Raw genomic sequence first — 24,077 nt, 5'->3', positions numbered from 1 at the left:
TGTCGAGCATCTGGCACTGCAGTCCTATGCTGCGGTCTGTGTTGCAGTTAAGCATGGCGGAGGGGTAAACTCGACGTATGCGATTACATACTCCGATTCAAACTGTCGAAAATACCTGCTTCACGGTTCATATGTGATGTTACATGTTTTATTTCTGCTTCTATAATAGAATCATAATACTGAAAGATGGTTCGAAGCGGTGAAAAGTAAGTTGATCATGGTTTTTATTAAGTAATTCTGAAAACTTTTGAGGTTAAGTTACCAACGCCTTGCTCAATAATAACCATCACTAAAGGGAGAGGCACTACCGAAGGAGGTCCAGGTCCCGGTCTGCATCGCCAGAGAAGAAACGGAGAAGATCCAGGAGCCGAGACCGAGAAAGAGAAAAGACTCGTCACAAGGAACGTCGAAGCCGATCCAGGGAAAGAGAGCGCGAAAGGGGCGATAGGAAGGAACGTACGGACAGGGAAAGAGAACGTGATAGAAAACGGTTTGATACAGTTATTATACGTAACCTTGTTAAGACTCTGTATTAACATCTCCGCTATTGTTATATAATCTGTTCAATGCTTTTCATTTAGAAATGATATTCAAGTTCATGAACTTGGATGATATGACATACACTTTCAGCACTGCAACGTGCGTGAACATTCGTAACGCGGAGTTGTTTTCTCATGTACGAATGCAGATAAATCATCTTTCTCATAAAGTATTCCAATCCATCATCAGGGGTTCTATTGAAAATCTCAAGAGGCATAATGAAGTTTGCCGAAATCGTACATTTCCCGCATACTTAGATGTATAAATTGTTGGACATTCGTCTTAGAAATAATAATATAATAATTCAATAATCTATTAAAATTGATTGTTTTCGGTATACTAGTGGCGACAGTAAAGAAAAGCGTCTTACAGGCTCAAAATCCTCGCGCTCGGGTAAAGATCGATCGAACAGATCACGGTCACGAGAACGTAAGGACAAAGACAAAGGTGACACTGAGGATTTGCCATTTGACCACACAAAATTGGATAAGGTATATTTTATATCTTTTTTGATATCTTCTATTATATGATGTCGACTGTGAACTACTCCTATATAAATTTGCTGTGTAATTCATTCTAAATTTAACTTACTCATTAGGAGGAGGAACAAAAAAGGCTGGAGTTGGAAATGCAAAAACGACGTGAAAGAATAGAAAGATGGCGTGCCGAAAGAAAGAAAAAGGAATTAGAAGCTACCAAAAAGGATGGAAAATCGTCCATCTTAGCAAACCTTCAGCTTCCTATGAAAAAATGGTCCCTAGAAGACGACAGCGATGAAGAGACTCCCGTCATCCTCAACAGTACCAAAGAAATTAAGGAAGAAGGAGATATCAAAGAAGAACTCGAGGTGATACCAGAAGAAATTAAAATACAGGAAGAAGAAGTTGATCCTCTCGATGCTTTCATGGCTGAGGTAAATTATCTCAGAATTCCCAAGAACTTGCATAGTCTACATTATCTTACGCAATCTCCTTTCTTTTACTATAACAATGTGCTTGAACCATCTAAAGATACTTGAAACATTATCGCACTCCCCTGCCTAACAGTCAAGAATAATGCCTTGTAATACTTACAGGTTCAAGAAGAAGTACGAAAAGTTAATAAACTAGACCCTAACCGATCGAAACCGACCAATAATGGAACAGGTACTGGAAACACACAGAGTGGTGGAGTGGTTATAGTTACTGGTGTAGCTAAAAAACAGGTTGCAAAGCAGAAGGGAGAATTAATAGAACAGAATCAGGATGGATTGGAATATTCTAGTGAAGAAGAAGGTGAAAACCTTCACGAAACTGCTGCTGGAATAGCCAATAAACAAAAACGTGAGCTGGCCAAAGTTGATCACGCAGCAACGGAATATCAACCATTCAGAAAAGCGTTTTACGTTGAAGTTCCTGAAATTGGTAAGTAATATGTCCATGCATGAAATTTCTGACGAGTAGTTTATCAAGCATTTTGCATGACGTATTTTTCCTAAAAATGAAAAGATTCAATGCAAATTCACATCTAATATTGGCTCATAACTGAATAATTATACCTTATAATGTTTACAGCAAGAATGACGCCTGAAGAAGTAGAAGTATATAAGGAGGAGCTTGAGGGAATCCGTGTAAAGGGAAAAGGTTGTCCAAAGCCTATCAAATCTTGGGCCCAATGTGGGGTCACGAAAAAGGAGTTGGAAGTATTAAAAAAGCTCGGTTATGAAAAACCTACACCAATACAATGTCAAGCCATTCCAGCGATCATGTCTGGCCGCGATTTAATCGGTATTGCGAAAACTGGAAGTGGTAAGACACTAGCCTTTCTTTTGCCAATGTTCAGGCACATACTTGATCAAACTCCGTTGGTGGATGGCGATGGACCTATTGCGTTGATCATGACACCAACTAGGGAACTCTGCATGCAAATTGGCCGAGACTCAAAAAGATTTACAAAATCCTTGGGCCTCTCTCATGTATGCGTATATGGTGGTACCGGAATTTCGGAACAGATAGCAGAACTGAAAAGAGGTGCAGAAATCATTGTATGCACACCTGGTAGAATGATTGACATGCTGGCTGCCAACAGTGGACGTGTGACTAATTTGAGAAGAGTGACTTATGTCGTTTTGGACGAGGCTGACAGAATGTTTGATATGGGTTTTGAACCGCAGGTAGGATTAATGAGTTTAAATTAGTTTGAAGAAAAATCCATTGATTTTAATCTTACCTACATATTCAAAATAGTAGTTGCATGATAATTCAGTTGATGAAAAAACAAATTTCTCAGGATTGATAATCATTGTTCGTGTGAGACATTTTCCAGGTAATGCGAATAATGGAAAATGTCAGGCCAGACCGCCAAACAGTCCTCTTCAGTGCTACATTCCCTCGGCAAATGGAGGCCTTAGCTAGACGGATACTTACTCGTCCCGTAGAAGTTCAAGTGGGTGGTCGTTCTGTGGTATGTAAAGACGTTGAACAGCACGTCGTAGTTCTTGAAGAGGATCAAAAGTTCTATAAGCTTCTCGAAGTGCTGGGACATTATCAGGATAAAGGCTCTACGATAGTTTTTGTGGACAAGCAAGAGAATGCGGATACACTGTTGAAAGACCTAATGAAAGCTTCGTACTCATGCATGTCTCTACACGGTGGAATTGATCAGTGCGATCGAGATTCTACTATTATGGATTTTAAAGCTGGTAGAACGAAATTGTTGGTTGCCACTTCAGTTGCAGCCAGAGGACTTGATGTAAAACATCTCGTTCTTGTCCTGAACTATGACTGTCCAAATCATTATGAAGATTACGTTCATAGATGTGGGAGGACTGGACGTGCTGGAAACAAGGGGTGCGATCATCAGATATATGATTTTCCATCCGAACTGTTGATTGAAGCTCATTTCTACTCTGAAAAATCAATCTGTCAAGTTATCTAATTTTGAACATTTTCTTTATGCCCTAGATATGCTTACACGTTTATCACACCTGAACAAGAAAGATATGCGGGTGATATTCTACGTGCTCATGAATTAGCAGCTGTACCAGTTCCGGAACCGTTGCGTCAACTTTGGGAAGGTTACAAAACTCGTCAGGCAGCTGACGGTAAGAAAGTACACACCGGAGGAGGTTTCAGCGGGAAAGGTTTCAAGTTTGATGAATCAGAGGCAGCTCTGGCGAATGAAAAGAAGAAATTCCAAAAAGCTGCGCTAGGTTTGCAAGACTCCGATGATGAAGACATTGAAAATGACATTGATCAGCAGATCGAAAGTATGTTAGCACCAAAGCGAACTGTTCGCGAAATTTCCAGGCCATCCGTGGCAAATATTTCTGTTCCTGGACAACCTGTACCAAGTGCTACAGACAAATTAGAACTTGCGAGGAGAGCCGCATCTAAAATTAACATTGCCAAAAATCTGGGCGCTGAGGCGAAGGGGGCAACTCAACAAGCTGCAGAAGCTATTCTCAAGGGTGCAGGTCCTACAAACCTTATCACCGTAAGTTTATCTGACTGGTATTATTTTATTATACGAAGAACCTTGAAAATTTTTAAATATTAATAAATCATGAAATAAGAATGAAATTAATTTCACAATTCATAACTAAATTGGTAAATAACAAAAATTGATTTTATCAGGCCAAGATAGTAGCTGAGCAACTCGCTGCAAAGTTGAATACGAAACTGAACTACCAACCGAGAGAAGAAGATCTTGTCGAAGGGGAGGGTGAACCTGGTGAACAGACTTTCCGAAAATATGAAGAAGAGCTTGAGATCAATGACTTTCCGCAACAAGCGAGGTGGCGCGTTACAAGCAAAGAAGCTCTCGCTCAAATTTCGGAATATTCAGAAGCCGGACTCACTGTTCGAGGGACATATATCACACCAGGAAAAGCTCCGCCGGAAGGTGAAAGGAAGTTATACCTTGCAATTGAATCGACCAGCGAATTGGCTGTCAGTAAAGCAAAGGCGGAGGTATCCCGACTTATTAAAGAAGAACTCATTAAACTCCAGTCGTCGGGAACGCACACAGGATCGCGGGGACGATATAAAGTTTTATAATTTGTACGGTTTTCTATGTATAATGTTACCCGCACCGGATTAATCCAGGAAATAGTTTTTGTACACCGAGTACAGTTTGAATCAATGATGATTTCAATACAATTCTGTATAATATGAATTGAATAATTCAATCTATACATGTATCGTAAGATGCAAAACGTTGGTATTTAAAAATAAAAAAAAAAGGAAAAATTGACACGAACGGAATCCATGTTTCTTATACAGCCTGAAAAATATTAACTCACCCCATTCATCTACAATGGTTGAAGAAGCAAATGCTAGTACCACACACAATACGTTATGACAAGTAATATAATAAGTGCAAAAATTGACAATAACAGTTTTAAGAAATAGCTAATTTTTAAGAATATGAAGTAACAGTCTTATAATTTTTTATAAGTGGAAAATGTTTCGGTGTCCGAATCATTACAAATTTTCATTCACCTAGTATGTTGAGGCCTAGGAACTGGGATAGCACAATTAAAATGTTGTAAGACGAACCATTTAGGCAGAAGACAGATTTCTGTGTGATTTTTACTAGCACTGCTTATCCCACAATGTTTTAGCTGCAATTTCATCTCTACATGAAGTTGTAATCTGTAATCAAATTGCAGTTCTCTTAGATTGGTGAATTTTCGTTAATAATGCGAGAATCTGCTTACAGCAGCAACTTGGTATGATCGGAAAATAATTTTATTTTACAACACTAATAATTTAAAATTATTACTTTACAGGTATATTCATGCACCATTGCCTATAACGCTGCATTTCTCTTTCTATTCTTTGGTAATATATAAATTGAAAAGTACTTCCTATACTACATTAAACTATGTAGGCACTAGGAGGATCACAGACTTGGAGCGAACGCAACGCAAAAATGCATTCGTAATGGGTCAATATGTGTCATAGCTTAATCTGATGTAGAATAAACTATTAAAGTCAACTTAAAGTTTCATTTCTTTGTCATCTCTGAAGTCACTGCACTGTCAAATGCCTGTTCAGACAACCGTCACTTAACGTACAAAATTGGTACACAACCGAGTGACAAACGTGCGATCTCCGTCGACTTCCAGTGTCCGTTGACCAACGCATGCCTATTACGATCCCAAAAGCAGCATCATCGCAAATGAAAGCATGGCAATCCATGATCGGTTGGACGAGGAACCGGACACATAGCCGTGCATTATCTCCGCTCTTGTCAACGAGCCGAGTGGCACTTCTGCCAATATCTTAGGACTCCTTTCCGAAATCCGTGTTACAAGCTTTTCAATCTCGGCTATGCATGCTTGCAACTGAAGTGCCGATGGCTTCGTAGGGAGCGGTTGATTGATTACGAATATGTCTCCCTCGGGGGTCAACGCGCCCCTCAGCATGCACTGCGATACTTGAATCTGTCGCCCCAGGGCAACGAGCATAGCACCCAGCGTTACTGCATCCCGGTCCAACTCTTCATCCATCACGTGCAAGATCCTATCAAGCTGTAAAAGAACAAGTAGATGCGGGCCTTGTCTTAAATTTGAAAAGCACGACTTGGAAAAGAAATGATACAGATATAACAGGATTTAAACTATCTAAGGATCTGCACTCTAAATATCACTATTAGAAACCCTATTGTCAAGATCTGACCGAAACCCTTGACTGAACAGTTTTTACTCCTCTCAAATGCGCTGAAGAATTCTAAATTCTCACCTGCTTCCGAGAGTAGAATAATCTCGCGGCTCCTCCGCATACGGGGCAGCAAGCACCGGGGGGAGTGACGCCGATACAATTGGGGGCAGCTAATGGTGGGCATTGTACGATCTCTCCGCATCGTTGTATCGCCACATTGCCAACGAGTCCCACAGCAATGCAAGGTCCCACGTAATCGACCGACGTCCCAGCTCCCCATGCGGAGCACTCGTTCGGATAAACTTCGCCGTTTATACCGCACACGGGACCGCGAAGACTGCATCCCTGGAGGCACGGCCCTCTGTACCCAAGTGCGGCACCGGCGCGAATCAGAGCACACAAGGAAGCGTGCTCTCTGTTATCCTTATCGCAGACGGGACCATTCGTATCATGACGAAGATCACAGTCGAGTGAAACGCACTCGTGCTGGGCACAGGGCTTGTGGATATTCGACAAGCATACGCGGGGCCGTCGAACGCATTTTTCCGTACTGTCGCATGGGTCCGGAGTGCATGGATCCCTGGATGAACAGCTGCCGAACTCGATTTTGTTCATCCGAACGCCAAAGCATTTCGCCAGGCAAGCCGATGCGAATGTAACCCCGAGTCTTCCGCATACGGGGACATAGTGGGCCGGACAATCACAGGGTAAGGAGGCCGCCCTGAAATCGCCGCAGCTTTTGCGAGAGCACGTGATCTCACCTTCGAAACAGGTGCACGGATTACACTCGAGGTAGAAATTCGATCTGTGCGTGACAAACCTGTCTTGAACCCAGCAGGAATTGAAGCTGAAACAGTTGAGGTCTCTGCACTTTTCCAGACCGTGCAACGTGCACTTGCAAATTTTCAGACAGCCTTGCTGCTCGGCTCTCGGAACCTGGACCCAAGTGCCCAGAGGGACCGTTTGCTTGGAAATTTCACCCAACAAACAACTAGCTACGCACTGATGAATCTTCGCGGCGTTCGGATGCAGAATGCAGACCTGATTAGGCAGGCAAGGATTCGGCAGGCAGGGTGTCGTGATGTCCTCATCGGGTAAAAGCGTTACTCCGAACTCCGGGGAATCTTCGAGGTATGGTTTCAGCGAGACACACGGCATGTCTTGACGCGGAGGGGAGAGTTTTGCGCACAACGTGGCCGCCGTGTGAGGTCCCGTTATCGCCGACCAATCCACGCATCCTGAAAGAAGCTCCAAGCAGTCGTCTCTGCAAAGACGCGTTTCGTGAATCCGCGATTCGCACGGACGCAATTGAAACAAACAGGCCGCTGCGCGAAGCGTTTTAACAGGACACGAGGGTGCAGCTCTTACTGGTAGCCCCAATCCTGTTATCACACCGCCTCGAACCCAATGATCGGCTTCCCATCGTGCAGCGTTGTCCGCGGTCGCTGAACACGTTCTAAAGAACAGAGATCAAAGTTACTCGCTTTTTTTATTCATCCATAGTGACGCAACAATACGTTTTGCACAATTACCTGAACAACGTGGTCGGCCTGTCATTGTACCGTGAGCAATAGCTCAGCCCGGAGCATCCCGGCTCGCATGGATCGTCTGAATCGTCTAGACACCTTCTAAGCTCCCCTTCCATGGGGGACGATAGGCACTCGTTGTCGAGTTTCGACCAAGCCGACTCCCAGTCTGCTTGAAACACCCGCCAGCATAATTTTTTGCAATTTGATGTATAGGCTCGGTAACAGCACGAGAGTTTCGCAGCATCTAGGGGAAGACGCGGGGGTTCCGGAGCGGTTGTGGTCTTCATTATGCACCCCCATATCGGCGAGTGAGGCAATATCAGACCACATTTTTTCTCCAACGTATCGAAAATATCCTGATTAGTAACCGCCGTGCGCAAAGTACTCCGACAGCTTTCTAAACATTCGATGCTTGTGGCTTCGTCGCAGCAGTGTAAATCTGGCGGGGGGAAAACAGAGTTGAAAAATTATCCATACATTTAAAGAGACGGTAATCGTTTGTTAACGAAGGCATCGGAAGCTTACATTGCTTTGGATTTTCGGCACTCTCAGCTTCAGCAACCGTTTTCAAACACTTGGGCATTTGATTCTGGCAATTGTTTGCGCTCAGCTTACGCGAAGACTGTTTTCCAGGATTGTGAAAAGCCGTTCTGCACACACCCCGGCACGTCTCATTCGTCACATTGCTGCAGCATCTTTCGCTTTCTTCCTGCTTCTCCAAGCACGAGAACAATTCCAATTCATCACTCTGCCTGCAATCTGCATCTAAATCCGACCTGCTGCCTGCCAAAGCACATTTCATCCCACAAATGAAGTTCTGCGACAAATGACAGCATCCTCTGCCCACCCAGTTCTCATTCTTTCGCGCTTCTGTAATGAAAAATGTTTATCTGTGATGCTGCTTTGTGTGTTACTTTATGATTCACCGCTGATATTATTATCGATATTATCATTATTGCCATGTTATGTTCTGTGGCTCCTACGGCTATATCTGCGATATCGTCTTCTACTAGAAGAACAGCACTGAATAATATTTATTACACTCCATTTGCATCTCGCCAAAGAATAGAACGCATTACGCATAGCAGCGACTTTGACATGCCGATATACATTGCAGATAAACTGCTCGGTCACAGGTCAAGTAAGCTAAATGTTATCCATTGCACGGCTTATGTCTGAGAAAAAGCAAACTATTTAAATTTCGAATATGCATACAAGAGAAGAGGACAACTTTGACTAAAGTACATGCAGGCAAGCCGTTGTGCAAAAAGCAAGCTTACTGGCAGCGGAGGATTGTAGCAAAGACAATTATTTGAAGACTACAAGCCATTCTTGAGATATTGACCTCACCGTTTACAATAATTTTTTTTATCGCGGTACCATAATTAACAATAAGTACGAGTAGGTACGAACTAAGGATTTTAAAAAAGTGTCGACAATGCGAAGTAATGAAATGGCAGTATACTGATTGACATAGGCGTTTAGTCAGGACATTATGTAAATGGAATGTTTAAATCGCGTCCGCGATGTAGCGTTGAAAGAATAATTCAATATCGGTGGGCGTCGGCGACGCACATTATCCTGCAATCAATCTTGAGGGCAAACACCCGGTCGGCAGAGCCCGGTAGTAAGGCAAACGATCTCGATGTACCGAGTAGCGCTTGAAAGTATCACATGACTCTCAATGGAATGGCAAAGAAACAATCAAGAACGATTTTCGGTGCATAAGTAGGGGTGCGTGTGTGTATAAAGTACTGCAAGAAGCTACTTACTTTCCACCGTTGAGTTGAAGCAGTCCCAGAACTCGGTCTGAAATAAGTTCGCGCTTTAGACGAAAATAGAAAGGTACATAAAACTGTTGAAACGTGAAACTATTCGCATTTTCAAGTTCTTGCGGGTATGCATGAATCAAGATTATAATGGATGTGAAAAAGTAGGGATCAGGTTGCATCCTGCCTTCGCATTCATCTTTTATTGAACGCGATCTAAACGTGTTGGGTAACACCACGAGGTAACACCATTGTCATCATTTTCTACGGTGATATGTATAGGAACTGGCACTCCACAACGTGCCACCGGTCAAATGTGAATGCAATACCTGGGGTACAATGCGAAAAGAGGAGAAAAGAATTCAATAGATCAATTAAACGCGGCTTACCAGTTCCGCCGAACAAAGCTGCGAAAGGTTCCGACTCGCCTCCTCTCTGATCTTCGGGTCTGCTCCGATCTCGACCAATCGAATCTGGAGAGATGAAAACCGTTAGTCGTGATAGTCTTGCAAGAATATTTCACGTGTATCGAGGAATGTAGAAAAGTGGGGTTTTTAATTTATCGCGTCGCGTTGGAGAGACAAAACGGTTGGCTCCTTCTGATGGTTGAAATTTGCGTGTAACTTGATAGCGCGACTGCTGTTAATAGCTGAGACCTTGTATACAGCAAAAAGGAGTCCGGAATCTGTGGACATATTTACGAACACCGTCACGACGGGAGAGGCTTCCTCCTTGGCTGCGGAGGTGAATATCAATTATGGAGAAGGAATTGGAGACCTCACGTGGCGTATCGCGTGCTCATTCAAAATTCAATAAATGTCTCTGAGACGAGGACGAGGCATCGCGCGTCCGTTTCTTCATGTATTCCAAATCACGTGGCAACTCATGTTGGTTTTCTACGACCACCAACGGTTCCAGCGAACTGTTCGTGTCGTTCGAACGACTACGTACGACGGGAACTTGAGTCTGCGGAGGGGTCAGAAGCGACCACCTTCACCATAAGTCACTGTCCGCCTCCGCTAATTCGATTTAACCTCGACCCTCGACCCAGTCATCGCTGGTTCTGCAAGGGACACAAGGCGAAGGGAGTCTGAATTCAAAAATGACCCCATGAAAAAGAATATTGTATCCAATTTCGTCCGCAAGGTTCCATCCTTCTCGCCCGTTGACATCCGCAGCGGATGATTGCTCCGGTTTAATCAGGGGATGTCAAAGTGGCGTTTGTATACATTAAGGCTGCAGGACGAGGATGGCCTGTGGAGGAACGACGCAAAGCGTCGCGACGCGAACCCGCGTATTTTCGTCGCGTGTATTCTCGGAGGTATGTGGAACACGGATGGTGTAAAGACGGTCTGGACCCATAAGACGACACGAGGCTTCGCGATGACCCCCCAGTGTCAGATACTCGGGCTTCCCGAGTTCGGGTGTATGATAAATTACGAACCCTACTCGCTACCGAGTGACCTTGACACCTGTTCGAAGGACTCTGAAAATGGTACGCCTGATATCGAGCTCGGAATCATTGCCATTTACCCAACGTGCAAATTTCTGGAATCAATTTTCGACGACGAAATGTGCTTGTCACATTACCGGCACAATTGTTTTCGTAAATTTGTTACTACGTTGAAGTTTTTTCTCGACTCATACCGTACCCGACAAGACGGTAGCAGAGTTTCGGATAAATTTATCCAAGTGAAGAACTTCGTTAGGTATAATAATCAGACGAATCCAAGCCGTTTCAATCTTCTTTAGTCGGCGACATTTATTTGCGCGTGTTTCGAAATTCCTTATCCGAGAATATGGTAGATATATAAAGGTGATTATAAATCTATCATACGCATACACAACTTGCGCGACGAGTAACACATCCCGTGGATAATTAACGGCGTCGTTAACGGCGAGGGTGATGCAGTGATCGCTCAGCCACTCGGTGTATCCAAACTGAGATATAAGTGTTACGTGCAGCGGCTATGAAAATACCAGTGCGGGAGTATATGAAAAATTCTAACAATCACATATGATATATAAGTACGCGAGTGATTTATCCACCGACGCCCGAGTTACTTTGTGCGTTTCTTAAATCAACCGCAACGTACGCGATACGTAAAACACCCTGCGGAATCCGGTTAATGTGATTCTGCACGTGCCTCTTGTCGCGAAAAACGAACGTACGCACGCTATTTTAGTTCCTTTTGATCCGCACTCGGGTTTAGAAGAGCGTCTCTCTCGCCTTCTCTCTTTTTCCAGACTTTGCGAGCTCGTGCCCACGCTACGCGACGCGCGGCGAGCGATTGCGCCACGGTGTCGAACATCGCTGGTTTTTGGGGCCCCTCAAAGACCCTGCAGCAGCTTCTTTCGTCGCTTCTCGGACCCGCGGCCGAAACTATCGTGCCTAAACGTCGTAAATATTACCCCGGGGGTATTTGGAAGAAAACACCCAACAGCCACCATACGGCAGGACGCGCGTACGTGCGCCAAGATTCAGTTGCGCTTCGACGGGCCTTGGGCCCTTGTGTAAAAATCGGTTATGTACCTACTAACGTAGAGGACGCGGGCTGCCGGTCCGCGGGTTTCTACCTCGGATCCACGAGACTTCCGGTTATTTTACTTTTAGATTCCTAAGCAGGAAGTCCTCATCAGCGTTAGGCCTAACGCGAAGATCTGTCTTTTGCCTCGTGTTGCATACAGCATTGCCGTGCTGCAGCAACTGTAAGCTATAGCTGCAGGCGTAGACCGATTGTCTCATTGTGTATCCCCGGAGTGCTTACGGCAATGCGTTATCGTGTCCACTGTTTTTACTGCCGCTTGACTTTTTCCTAGCAACGGCCAACCGAGTGCAGGGATTTCCTCCCAGCGCTTATAATAATACAACCGAGACAGGGAAGGAACTATGAGACGTAACTTGATCTATGTTTGACGGAAAATGTACGTTCTGTTATATATGTATATAAGGTATATATAATGTAAAATATTCTAGCTACTTATGGTAATAAATTGTTACAACAGAGAGAGCTCTGTGTTGTGCTACGCGTGTATTTTTGTTCTATAATTTAGAAATATACCGTTTGGATTTATCAAAGCGACTCGCTGTAGGGATATAATGCAGCTGACGCGTCGTGTCGCGCGGCGTGCGGCTCGCGTGTGTATATATAGTTGCATACGTAGGTATTTAGCGTTTGAGTCCTCATCGCGCGTTTCAAGAATATTATCCTATTTGTGTAAATAACAGATAGGCAGCGTTAAAAGAAAACTGTTACTTTTCTAAAACAAACGAATATCTCGGCTTATACAGGCCGCAAAGCGCGGTGAAGGCTATAAAGATTAAATTTATACCCGCGCGAGTCGGAGACGCAAAGTTGATCTAAAATTCTTTTTAATCCGTTCTCTTTTTCCCCCCAAATTCCCGGACTGTCTATACGCAGAGGAAACGAAGATAAGGAATGTCGTAAAAACTTGCAGTATTACAGACATGTACATGTCTGGTTTTTTTTTTTTTGTTCCCACTTTCTTCTCCTCTTTTAATTTTCTTCTTTTTCGTTTTACTCCACGTGGTAACAGGACACCACGCATACCTAACGCGTAGAAACAGTATCAGTGATATCAAAAACCCGCGGCTTATTTTCCGAATCCAGTTATAATATTTGCGTATGAATGAGCCGGCGCCCCGCTGCTCCTACGTAAATCTCTCAGCGGGTCCAACGCCATCGATACCATCTCCGCTCTCGCTTCGGGGCCCCAACAGCAGTCACCAGGCCCAAAATCGTCCCACGTTGCATCGAGCGTATAGTACACAACGAGAATCAGTTTCAAGCTCACAGAGATCCTTCGGTCCACGAAACGATGAATGATTTCCGCGAGAAACGGTATTAATGTAATGGTAAAAATTGTTCGAGCCTCCCGCAATTTTTGCATGGTTCGCGTTAATGCAGGGGATCTTCGGAGAAAAAAACGACGAGTTCCTGCGGGAGACTAACCCGACACCTGAGCAGCCCTTTTCAAGTTTTCACCCACGTGCAAGGCCCATTCCTCGATGGATTTACGGACCGGATAGCCGAACCAGACCCGATGTGCCACCCGCAGCCTGGCATGCACTCGGACTTGGCAAAGAGACGAGTGGAGGAGATGGCTGAGTTTTATGTAGGTGTGGAGGGTTTGTATATAGCCGTACGCATACGCAGAACGGCCGATCAATCGGGGCTTTATTTTATTTACAATCCATCGTCTCTGGCTCTCCGCAACTCTAGTTTGAATATTTATGTTCGCGTGATTTCATCGCGCGCTCGATTGAACCGCGCGTAGGTATACTGCAGCTCAGCTCTGGCTTTGATCCGTTAGCTTTAACGAGGATCGATTCATCAATCCGGGCATATCCGACGATTAAAATGTTCACCAGCCTCGAGGAGCCCTGTAGAGCGTGATGTGATTCGGCTGACAATATAACCGTGATATTGCGAAGATAAAGAAACGCCGACGTCTAGGATGACCGAAAGCTCGCGCGCAAAACCGATTAATCGAAGTGTTTATATTACAGGCATACGCCGCGTTTGAATTGATCGCTTTACCGCCGGTACGTATCTGTTATTCACGTCGGTTACTCTCCGTCCAAGAACACGTGGCTAACACGGTACTTTTTCTCGCGTCGAAGAGCTCGAGTTACTCCTTGGATGTTTCAACTTTACCACGTGCATGTTTTAGGTAGGTACGTAGAAACTGACTCTGCAAAGTGTAGTAACTTAAGTGTGTTCGACGTACCTTTGAACAAACACTGCGACAGGAACCAGCCGCCAAGTGGCAACAGAGAATCTCTGCAACAGACAATAACAACGAAGTGACGTTAGTGAGGGGTAAATGAAGTGGACAAAATGGGACCATACCTCTCGACCCTCGTCCGTACGCAGGGCCCAATTGAGAAAAGCCAGAGTCGGTGGTCTGCCTTGCGTCAGGACCCGGGCTGACCAGCGGGACAGCTATTCTCGGGGCATGTGGGCCCGATCCGTCAAATCTCGAGGGCCCACCCGTATCCCGAGCCCGGAAAACCTCTTATTTTATCCAAGTGAAATTTAGGCGAACCCGGATGAGAGTCTCTTCTTCGCGGTATGGACGCATAGACCGTGATACATGTTCGTAGAGGGCATCGGTATAATTCCATCGTTTTACATGCGTGTGTCCGCGCATAGCGCATAGGTCCACCAATTAAGTTTAATAGACAATAATTAGTCCGCCAACCTCCGTTTTCTCATCACTCGTTTCGCCCCCGCCGCCCCATCGCAATCCATCGTATGTTCGTAGTATACCTACTGTGAAATTAACGTCATGCACTTTGTCGTCCGAGGAATAATGAGAGCTTCTTTGCCTCGACGGTCGGTTCGATGAAATTTCTCGATATTCTCGGTATTCAACGATACGCGACTACGCGATATGTAAATAATCAATGCCATTCGTGCACTATGTAAGCCCGATACCTTGCAGTAGGTACCTACCTATAACGGCTTCGAGTAAAGCATAGACCGACGATGGGACTCGTTCGAATGATTTTTACGGATCGTACTTGCGGGTCGACAAAGTAGCTTCATTTGATGTTTCAACGAAGGCTAATGACCCTCTCCATTAAGGGGTTAGTGATTAATAACGCAACTCGCGCTCAAAGATCGTTCATCGTGTGCACCGCGCGCACACACACGGATGCGAATGTAAATATAGGTGCGTATAGAGCTATCGGCGTCCCCGTTTAGGTACGCGATGGGAAGGTTCAAAGGCACTGCCAATAGTCGAGTTATTATAACTTTGAAGGCTCGCCGGGCGAACCGGAAGTCTTTGATTTCCACCCGAGCTGCCGCTCGCCGTTTTTCCCGAGAAGCAGTCAACTATTGCTTATCTGTTCCAAGACACGCACGCGTTACCGCTGCTAGAAACGCGCGACCCAGCCGGCCAAGTGTAAACGTGTAACTGGAGCAGAATTTAAGGGTGTTCGTTGATAGACCTTTCTTCTTGGCTGTCAGGAGATCAAAGGCTTTTTCGGCTCAGTCTCGTAACGAGTCAAAGTAGCCTTTCGTCTCGGACTCCTCGCGTCACCACCGCATGTCACCGATATACGCATGTCGTAATCGAAACGATGCCGCGGACTTAATTGGGTGAATTTCGAATCGAAACCGGGATGTTGTAGCAGGTTAGAAGGTAACTTTGACGGCGCGCAGTGTCTTTGACAGGGGACCCGGACGATGACGCTTGGCGCGTATTATTATTCGTCTGCATCTTAATTAGAAATATCGCTTCTGATGGTAATTAGCGCAACGCTGATTAGCCAAGACTCGACATCCTCCTCCGGTCGGGTCCTCTTACACGGGGCGACGTCTATCCAGCGGTGGTTGGTTGTTGGTTGGTTCGTTGGTTCGTTGGTCGCTCGGTAGGTCGGTTTCCGTCGACTACTGACACGGTGATTGCCGTCGACATACGAAAATAGCTATAACCGAGGAGCGGGTTTCGTACGGTCTCTTCGCGGTCGGCCGGCGAACTCGGTGCGGGTTACCGGCTTACCAAAATTCAAACAGTTAAACAAACGACAGAAGTTCCGAGGACTGCGTGGGCTTCGCCGTCAAATCGGGTTAATCTAGATCAACGACTGCGGGATTCATCCGTGTTCACCTCGCGCCTCTAAGCCCTGGACCGCTAGCGTCACGCCCACCCGTCCCATCGGGCCCAATACCGACTCAATTAACGTTATTCCATTACGGAAGCAATCGAAACTCCATTCGACACACCGATCACTCCAACCCACCTCAGCAGCAGCACCGAAATTTTCTTAGACTTGAGTCGACCCTCATCGCGATCGACGAGACAACGTGGCTGTTTCCGTTCTGATACCTACGTCTTACAATCGGAAACGGACCTCGCTTCCCGGTCCGCGCGAGATTTCATCGGCAAAGGGAAGTCGCGTGTGGGCGACAAGCAGATAAGTCCCTAGTCCCTTTCGGTAGATGGAACCTCGTAAAGAACCCAATATGAGAAACAGTTACGTTACAATGCAGAAGAAGTTCAAACTAACTGGACACCGTACTCGGAAACATTCACGCGGTAATCCCAAACTCTACTGTTTTATCAGCTTCTTATGCAAGCTTAACAAGCGGCACTGCCGTGATGGTGATACCATTAGAGCCAATGGCAGGTGGCTTGAGAAGAACGATTCTCGAGGTGACGCTAGAGAGACTCCGAACCCACTTTTAACCGCATGTTGAAGAACCTTATCTAGAAATATGTATATAGGCATGGCACGTATTCAACTAAATTTCAGGGCTTAGAACAATACTGGGATTTTGTTTATATTCACCCATTATTATGCGGTTCGGAGTAAGCACATCGGCTGAACGCGGCTGGTGCTGGTACAGCTCGGGATTCCTCGAGCCTGCGATGTTTCGCTCTGAGCAGCGGCATTCGAGGGACGAACGACACTTTGGAATATTACCATTCCTAACGAAGCGCGAGAGATTAATCAGCATGGTGTTGCTCTCTTCACCTCATCTTTAGCATGCGCTGCTGAGTATTAAGCAGCCGTCCGCGCTTCCCTTTCTTACACACAAGCACAGCCTCAATTTGGTCAATTACCCGATGACGCCACCCGGCCATGCCGCATTTTTCTCCCCGTCAACCCCGGGTTTTAAATTTACAAATTTCTATCCAAAGCATAAGGCAGCGCAGCCGAAGGCCTTGTCTGAGTCGCAATGAATTCAAGCGCGATTAACTCTGCTCCCGTAATGATGATGCGAAAGAAATCGATGTGGCAAAATTGCATCGCCTAAGGTGTAAAGCCACGGATTTTATCCCTCGCATGGTTCAGACTGGTTCAAACTTTCTCGTTGTTCAGTGTCAGTTTCACAAGTCAAGATAATTGCGCCAGTCGTATGGGCCTTGTAGCTACACACCGGAAATGCTGTACCCCATTCCTGTATCCATTTTCCGTTGCACTCAAGACTATAACGACAGTCAGATATTCAACGGTTCTCAGAATGTCGCATATATCGGAGATTCTTGTTGAATTTTCAACGCCATTTTTGCATCCTCTTCTTTGCTTTAATGCGGATTACGTGAGATGTAATAAAAATCGAAACCTGACGTTTCACACCTCCCCGTGAGGCTGACGGTTTCCTCATACGGTTCACCTTGTGCAACTACGTACGAGCCAAGGAAGTGTCGCTTTGTTGCAAACGTTGCACTTTCTCCGAGTTGGCGTGACAACCGGCACACGCCCAGATGGATTCTGCATGCAGCTCAGCCGGTGTATCTATCCATCCATCCGCGGAATAGTAATTATACGATGACGTCCTTGCGATATATTACCATACAACCGTTCATCGGAACTTAGAATACGCATCATGTCCCAGATCGGCAAGTCGGTTGGAGTTTCTAACATAGCCGGTACACAAGACCGCGGACAATTAATAAGCTTTCTTCTCGTTGACTATTAACACATTTCCTTGTTACGGCTCGATGCGTACACACGTATGCGATTCGTTGATTCGATCAATTGCCAGATGACGTCACGCCGCGAGAATGTGTCGCCGTGGATCCTCACCGGACCGGCTTATATCGGTGCAGCGGATCCTCTCGTGGATTAATATAAAAAAAATTTCAAGAGCGCAAACCTATGCATGCCACGACGGCGCAGGTTACAGTGCAGTTTACAGTTTACGCCGTATGCCCGGTGTTTACAGGGCACGGTTTACTGCCTGCCTATATACTCCCTGAGACGCGGCTTATGCAGCTGCATGTGTGCTCCGTATCGTTCCGCGACGACGGGGCCGACGACTCGAAAATTTAAAAGTTAACATCCCACGCCATGAGCGTATGCCACTACCGGTCTTTCCGCTATGCGCGTACACCATTGTCTTATAGGTATATATCCAGTTATATTGCGTACGTCACATGACCAATGATTGGATATTCAAATTCAATCCTGGGCTTCGATTGCCGCGGGGGCGCGGGGGGGAGTTTCTTTTACAATTTTGATGCGACGAGAAATTATGTTGAGACAAGGGAGTCGCCGTTAAAATTTTATCACCGCATCGCTGAACCAGTAGGTACGATGAACGAGTCGTTGCATCCTCTGAGTAACGAGCGTCGAACGTGTTCGATCATTGTTGTAGCTATGGTAGGTAACATGCGTTCTACTGACCAGATACGTCTCGAAGAGCGTATTGGAAATAAACGGACCACGTCGCTGCAATGGTCCGAGCTATCCGAGTGTCCGTGAGGACCGTTGAAAGCATGCGTGGCACTATCGCTATAATTAGGGACTGTCCACGATGTTATAGGAGCATATCTTTCTTTTTTCTTTCTTTTTTTGTTTTTTTAAATTTTGTCAGGATATATACCGAATTTAGGACGCGTAGTGTGAAAAATATTCTACGCTGCACAGCCGTGATCGACGAACGTTTCGTTACATGCACATCAGCGTGACGTATGAAAATAGTTTTTTAACTGCGAGGTGGCGTGTTTTTTCTTTTTTTTTTTCATTTATTAACTTATCGCACTCGTTTGTCATGGAACGGTAATTACTGTACCCGTAGTAGCCTTCTGGTGCACTTTTCTAAACCATGCAGGAGTATAACTCTTTTTCGAAAGAGCATTGCGATCAGAGCACGAAGGTTACGAACGAGTGAAACTGAGAAACTAAGTAGAAGAAAGTTTGACGAAAAGCAAAGTGGATGATTCCGTTAAATTGTTTGATAAATCTCGTGGAAGCACGAGCAGGGTTGAAAAAATTAATTTTATCGTCGTGTTACGCAACGTATACGTTACAGATATAGTAGAGCTGCAAGTTTTTATGGGGTCAGATTTCTGAACTCTTAAATTGAACCGTTCGATGCACGCAGCTGGCTTTTTGGCTCCCTCGTAGAATCTAGAAATAACGATTGAGCCAACGTTTTATGAAAAATGAATAACTTTGGCCGAAGAGGACGACGTACGCGTGCCTTTTATTTATCCTACACTAGTCTTATGTAATAATTTATAGTTGTACCTATAATATAAGCTCGTGAAGCCGAATGTCGGATACGCGCTGACGACGCTACGTCCGCGTCGGGGCGTCGAGCGTCGGTGCGTGGGCCCGAGAGATGTGTGTCTTGTTTGAGTTTTTCTCTCGCGCGAAGCTGTCACTTGTTTTATGTCTTTATTTATCTTCTGCCCTCGGCGCACCGGCCCGTATCCTTCATACCGGGTGTCGGAGTTCGATTCGTCGATGGGAAACAACCTCTTCTCACCATTGGGTATAATCTTATACGATCAGGCAGGGATCAGCGAATCCTACTAAACGTAAGCCCTTTTAAAGAATCCTGCACCGAGCATCGATCTCGCTGTTCAAATTCCGTCACAGATTTGCGTTTTTTTTTCATTTTCAAAGTATGCAGTATATGCTAAACATCTAAAAAACGAACGGAATGAGAGTCGTTTAATCTTTCACCGTAGAGCAATATTCAACAATGGAATAACAACGCAACCGAAATAAAAATTCAATCGTACCAGGCCTGCAGCTCGTCTCCACGAGAAGCTTAGGAGCATCTTACTCAAAAAGCGCATCTCTCCAGCAACCTCTGTGGGGACTGGACCAGGACCGTGCTGCAGTAAGTCACGCCTGGCACTTGTACCGAACAGTTTCACGCTCACTTAAACTCCCATCAGATATCCTCCCAGCTCCCTATGCCGTGCAACCGTCACCGCATGCGACGATTGCATTGAGACGTTCAAGATCCGAGATCCCTCATAACGCATACATAATTATTATACATTCGGCGCTTTACTTCAGATATTATTCCACGATGGCGTGTGAATTACGACGTGGGTTACACGGACGTGTAATAATGCGTGATCAGCGATTTGAGGAAATATGACAACATTCTGTGTCTTCCGGTCGAACGAGATTTATCAGACGAATACAGGACGCAGCTTTGGATAAATTTGAAAACTCTGATCAAGATACTCGGTCGAATCTCGAATCAAAATGTTTATGGTCCTTGGACGTATTTGGGTTGTACAGCTACCCCTAACACGTCAACTGTAAGTGGCGTACACCTTGTAACGAGTAAACGACCCGACATGTGTAAAGCGTGTAGTATATCGCTGCACCAAGTTGCACCTAAATGGTAAATGAAAATTTACCCAGTTTAATGACTTCCCGTTTAACCCCGTTGACGTGTATAACTATAAATTTACGATTATACGCACTTGCGCGAAGCCAGAATGCAGCTACCCTACGGACTTCCAACTTTTTTACGACTCGCTGACAAATAACCTTCCCTCCTGTTTCTAAAGCACACTTCTTACACAAGGTTTGAGGAAACTGATTTTTATCAAGCCTCAAGACTGTCCAAGAAGTGCAATTTCTTGTTCAATTAATTGATAAAATTTTGTGCGTTTGAAATAAGTTCACTTAACGTTGCTCAAGGTTGACTTCGATAAGTCGTGCTGGAATATGTTTACTTACTAGATATCGTTGAACGCGAGGATGAATTACACCGAACATCTGGCCGCGGAGAAATTACTAGTGGTGCAAAATGTGTGGGACAAAAATTGGAACACCGTTAGCAAACACCTCGGGTAAAGACGGAGGTTTCAGTTCGCCTGATAAATTTAGCAAAAATAAAAGAAGTAGAAGAAGCTAAGTGGGAGAAAAACGAAATGAGACGAAAAGAGAAAAGATAACATTTCGAAAAAAAGAATAGTGGGTCCGATGGAAAGACACGCGCGCGACGGGGACTGCAGTTGTTAATAAGAAAAAAAAACAGATAATGACTGACAACTATTTATATCCAACGGGGTGCGTAACCGCCGCGTACCGCATTTATGTGCTCGTCGCTCTTTGCCGCGGCTCATTTGAATAGAAGTGCATTTGTGATTTTCACCTTTACTTAAAAACTCCGTCACGGTAATTATCATTCGTCCAATGCATCTTTCATATAGTTAAGCGCATCTGCTGCATTTTATATTTGACATTCGAAATTTCTACAGGAAATGAAAATTGATCCTTCTCAGCGTCTTTGTCGCGGTGAAGATCGCGATTAATCGAATCATAGATCGTTCCGAAGCTGTTTCGTAATATGAACGTTGAGAATGAATTTAACCTAAATAAATGTCATCCATGGTTCGACTTGTAAATTCTAAGAAAAATGCGGAGTATGTCCCGTATAAGCATCACGCAACTATATAACTAATTAAGTAATTAAGCGTGATGTACAGTGCAGATCGAACACGAACCGTGAGAACATAACGGAGCATGTTGTAGCTGAGTTTTAATAGGGCTGCACACATGAGTAACACCGAGCTTTGAATATCTCGCTGTTTCGTTGTCCAAACCCCGAAAGCATATTCCCCTAATTCATTATTACGCCGACCGCGATAAGCCCGACTATTAACTGAAACATGCCGGTGTTCCTCGTCTTGTCACTTGACAAGAACCCCACCGACCAACGAACGCGTATGAACATTTACATGTGCACGGTTACATGTGCATGTGCAGCAGTAGGAACGTGTGTTCAAATGAACTCCGGCACACGAATTAAGCTCCTCGGTCCGGCGACTTTGCCGCGTCGAGTTATTACGAGTTAGCTGCACGGTCTCCGATATGGTTATTAAAAGCAAAAAGGAGATAAGAGGGTGGAGCGGGGAGTAAAAAAATGGAAGAAAAAGTAGATTCTCCCGGAGACGCATGTGTCGGGAAGCTGTCGTCGATCTCTTCTTCTACCCATGACAAAGTGTCGAACCCGGGCAAAAGTTCAATGAATCCTCTTTAATATCCTACACTCGTTACACACATCGCTTTTTATTACTTCACCAAAGATAAGCTCGTATCTTTCGATACGACGACGTTTCTATCGCGCTGCTTGAAAGTTTAACGAATGCTTCTACTTTTCATTTTCCTTGTTTAAACTACAAGTCGACGTACATAAATACGATACCGTGCTCTATGCTTATCCCCGTTATATCAGGTGTCGCATTTGTTTCCCCTCCCCAATTAACCGAATACCATTAACCGTGATCCCCTCGGCCACTTAGCGCGCCCCGGAGAAATCTAATTGCAAAATAGGACGATCTACCCACTGCGCGTTGAATACGAGATAAAATATTTTTTCTCGCACTGTCATCGGACGGCATGTGAGTGTTTCGGTTAAATTTTGCCGCCATTTCTCGAGAGGTATGAATTTTCGCGCGCAAATATTTCTATAATTAAGATAATGAAAGACTCACCTTGTCCGGCATCAGAAAGTGCAGAACCGACGTAAAAAACGACGAAGAGAGTCAAGTAGGACCCAAAGCTCGGTGTCATCTTGGTCAGAGATCGATGAGGTTCGCTTAATCACCAAGTGTACGTATCGAATGTAAATAAGCACGCGATGTGCAAAATAAGTATCAATTCAACGAACGGTGGTTATCGGAAGGGTCAGGTGGCGAACTCGCGGTTATTCACATCACGGCTCACATCGTGAATCATGATTCTCGGATCCGTCCCGCGGGTTGCGCTTAATAATGCATTTGACGGATTAGCGTGCCGCCCGATTTGTTGCCGGATAAAGGGACACGCGGTTGTGCGCGTTCGCCGCGCTCGCTCGCTTCTGACTGACTGACTGACTGAGCTTTCGAGCCATTTGAGCATCCGAAAGCTTTTGCCGCGCCCCCTTCACCCCCCTCCCCTCTCCGACTCCGGAGGCCATCGCCATCCTTGAGGAAGAGATCGCGTGGGCGGGCGGGACGCGTGCTCAGTGTCACTCGTGCACCCGATGTTGTGACACTCGACGTTATCCCGTGTCCACTGCACCGTCGGCCGTCCGTCCGTCCGTTACGCTTATTCCTTTTTACTTACTCTCTATTGGGCCAGTCGTTTCGGGCCCCGACTCGTTCCGCGTCCGGAAACAGACTTTGAACCTCGAAGATATCCGGTCACATTGTTTGACACCCTCTGTCACTTGTTTGACGAGAAACTGCGCAGTCACTCTACATTTGTCCGCCATCCCATTACACCGACTACCGATTAAAAAAAGAAGTCAGGACAAGCTTTCTCGTCTAGTTCTTCTTTGCTGATGAAATTCCGTATTCAAGTAACTTGGACATTGGCGATTTTTCCTCTTGTGATTTCGTACAGAATGATCGAAACACTCGCAACATTGACTTTTCTGTAACGGAAATTTAGAGAGCTGAACATATGGCACATGCGACTTGAATGCGTGGATGGGGATTGATAATAACTTATCCATCGTAAATGGGTACACCGTATTTCGCAGAAGCAAATCCGTAATCAGAGGTATTATTTTATCCTCCTTATGCAAATATCGCGAGACAAACTTGGAATTTATATCGCGCTCGTATGCGATATGCTGTTTTCGCGACTTGCCTTTTATGCTTGCTGCAAATATGCGGAACGGATTGTTCTACACGTTCTACTTGTACGCAACGCGCGTCGGACTTTCCTACGAGTTGTTCTACGATCGACGCCGCGTTCCGCCGCTAAATTCAGACAATCCAAAATGATACTGAAAAAGGCGATAACCCAAGGGCACGCATCCGTTGACATAAACTTTTTACCCTCACCGTTTACAGATGACTGCTCAACT

The 24,077-nt window shown here is 45.2% G+C and overlaps 2 protein-coding genes across 6 annotated transcripts; one reads left to right on the top strand and one right to left on the bottom strand.

Annotated features, from left to right (window-relative positions):
* LOC124309655 (probable ATP-dependent RNA helicase DDX46) lies at window positions 1-5,442 on the top strand. Its single transcript, XM_046773505.1, has 9 exons — window positions 1-206; window positions 296-490; window positions 884-1,031; window positions 1,139-1,453; window positions 1,616-1,943; window positions 2,094-2,692; window positions 2,845-3,368; window positions 3,483-4,014; window positions 4,155-5,442. The coding sequence occupies exons 1-9, from the start codon at window positions 187-189 to the stop codon at window positions 4,575-4,577; spliced, it is 3,084 nt and encodes a 1,027-aa protein (XP_046629461.1). The 5' UTR covers window positions 1-186; the 3' UTR covers window positions 4,578-5,442.
* On the bottom strand, window positions 5,122-23,108 carry LOC124309664 (reversion-inducing cysteine-rich protein with Kazal motifs). 5 transcript variants are annotated; one of them, XM_046773522.1, is made up of 8 exons: window positions 22,717-23,108; window positions 14,236-14,288; window positions 9,873-9,956; window positions 9,487-9,539; window positions 8,240-8,584; window positions 7,718-8,153; window positions 6,267-7,641; window positions 5,122-6,055 (listed from the first exon to the last, which is right to left on the bottom strand). In XM_046773522.1, the coding sequence occupies exons 1-8, from the start codon at window positions 22,726-22,728 to the stop codon at window positions 5,675-5,677; spliced, it is 2,739 nt and encodes a 912-aa protein (XP_046629478.1). In that variant the 5' UTR covers window positions 22,729-23,108; the 3' UTR covers window positions 5,122-5,674. The 5 variants fall into 5 exon arrangements, with proteins under 5 accessions (XP_046629478.1, XP_046629474.1, XP_046629483.1 ...); XM_046773518.1 differs by having other exon boundaries at window positions 9,487-9,523; window positions 22,717-23,107; XM_046773527.1 differs by lacking the exon at window positions 14,236-14,288 and having other exon boundaries at window positions 9,487-9,523; window positions 22,717-23,107.
* Window positions 23,109-24,077: the final 969 nt, after the last annotated feature.

Source organism: Neodiprion virginianus, chromosome 1, assembly GCF_021901495.1.
Source record: "Neodiprion virginianus isolate iyNeoVirg1 chromosome 1, iyNeoVirg1.1, whole genome shotgun sequence".
Taxonomy (NCBI): domain Eukaryota; kingdom Metazoa; phylum Arthropoda; class Insecta; order Hymenoptera; family Diprionidae; genus Neodiprion; species Neodiprion virginianus.
This window is presented reverse-complemented; position numbering and strand designations above follow the sequence as displayed.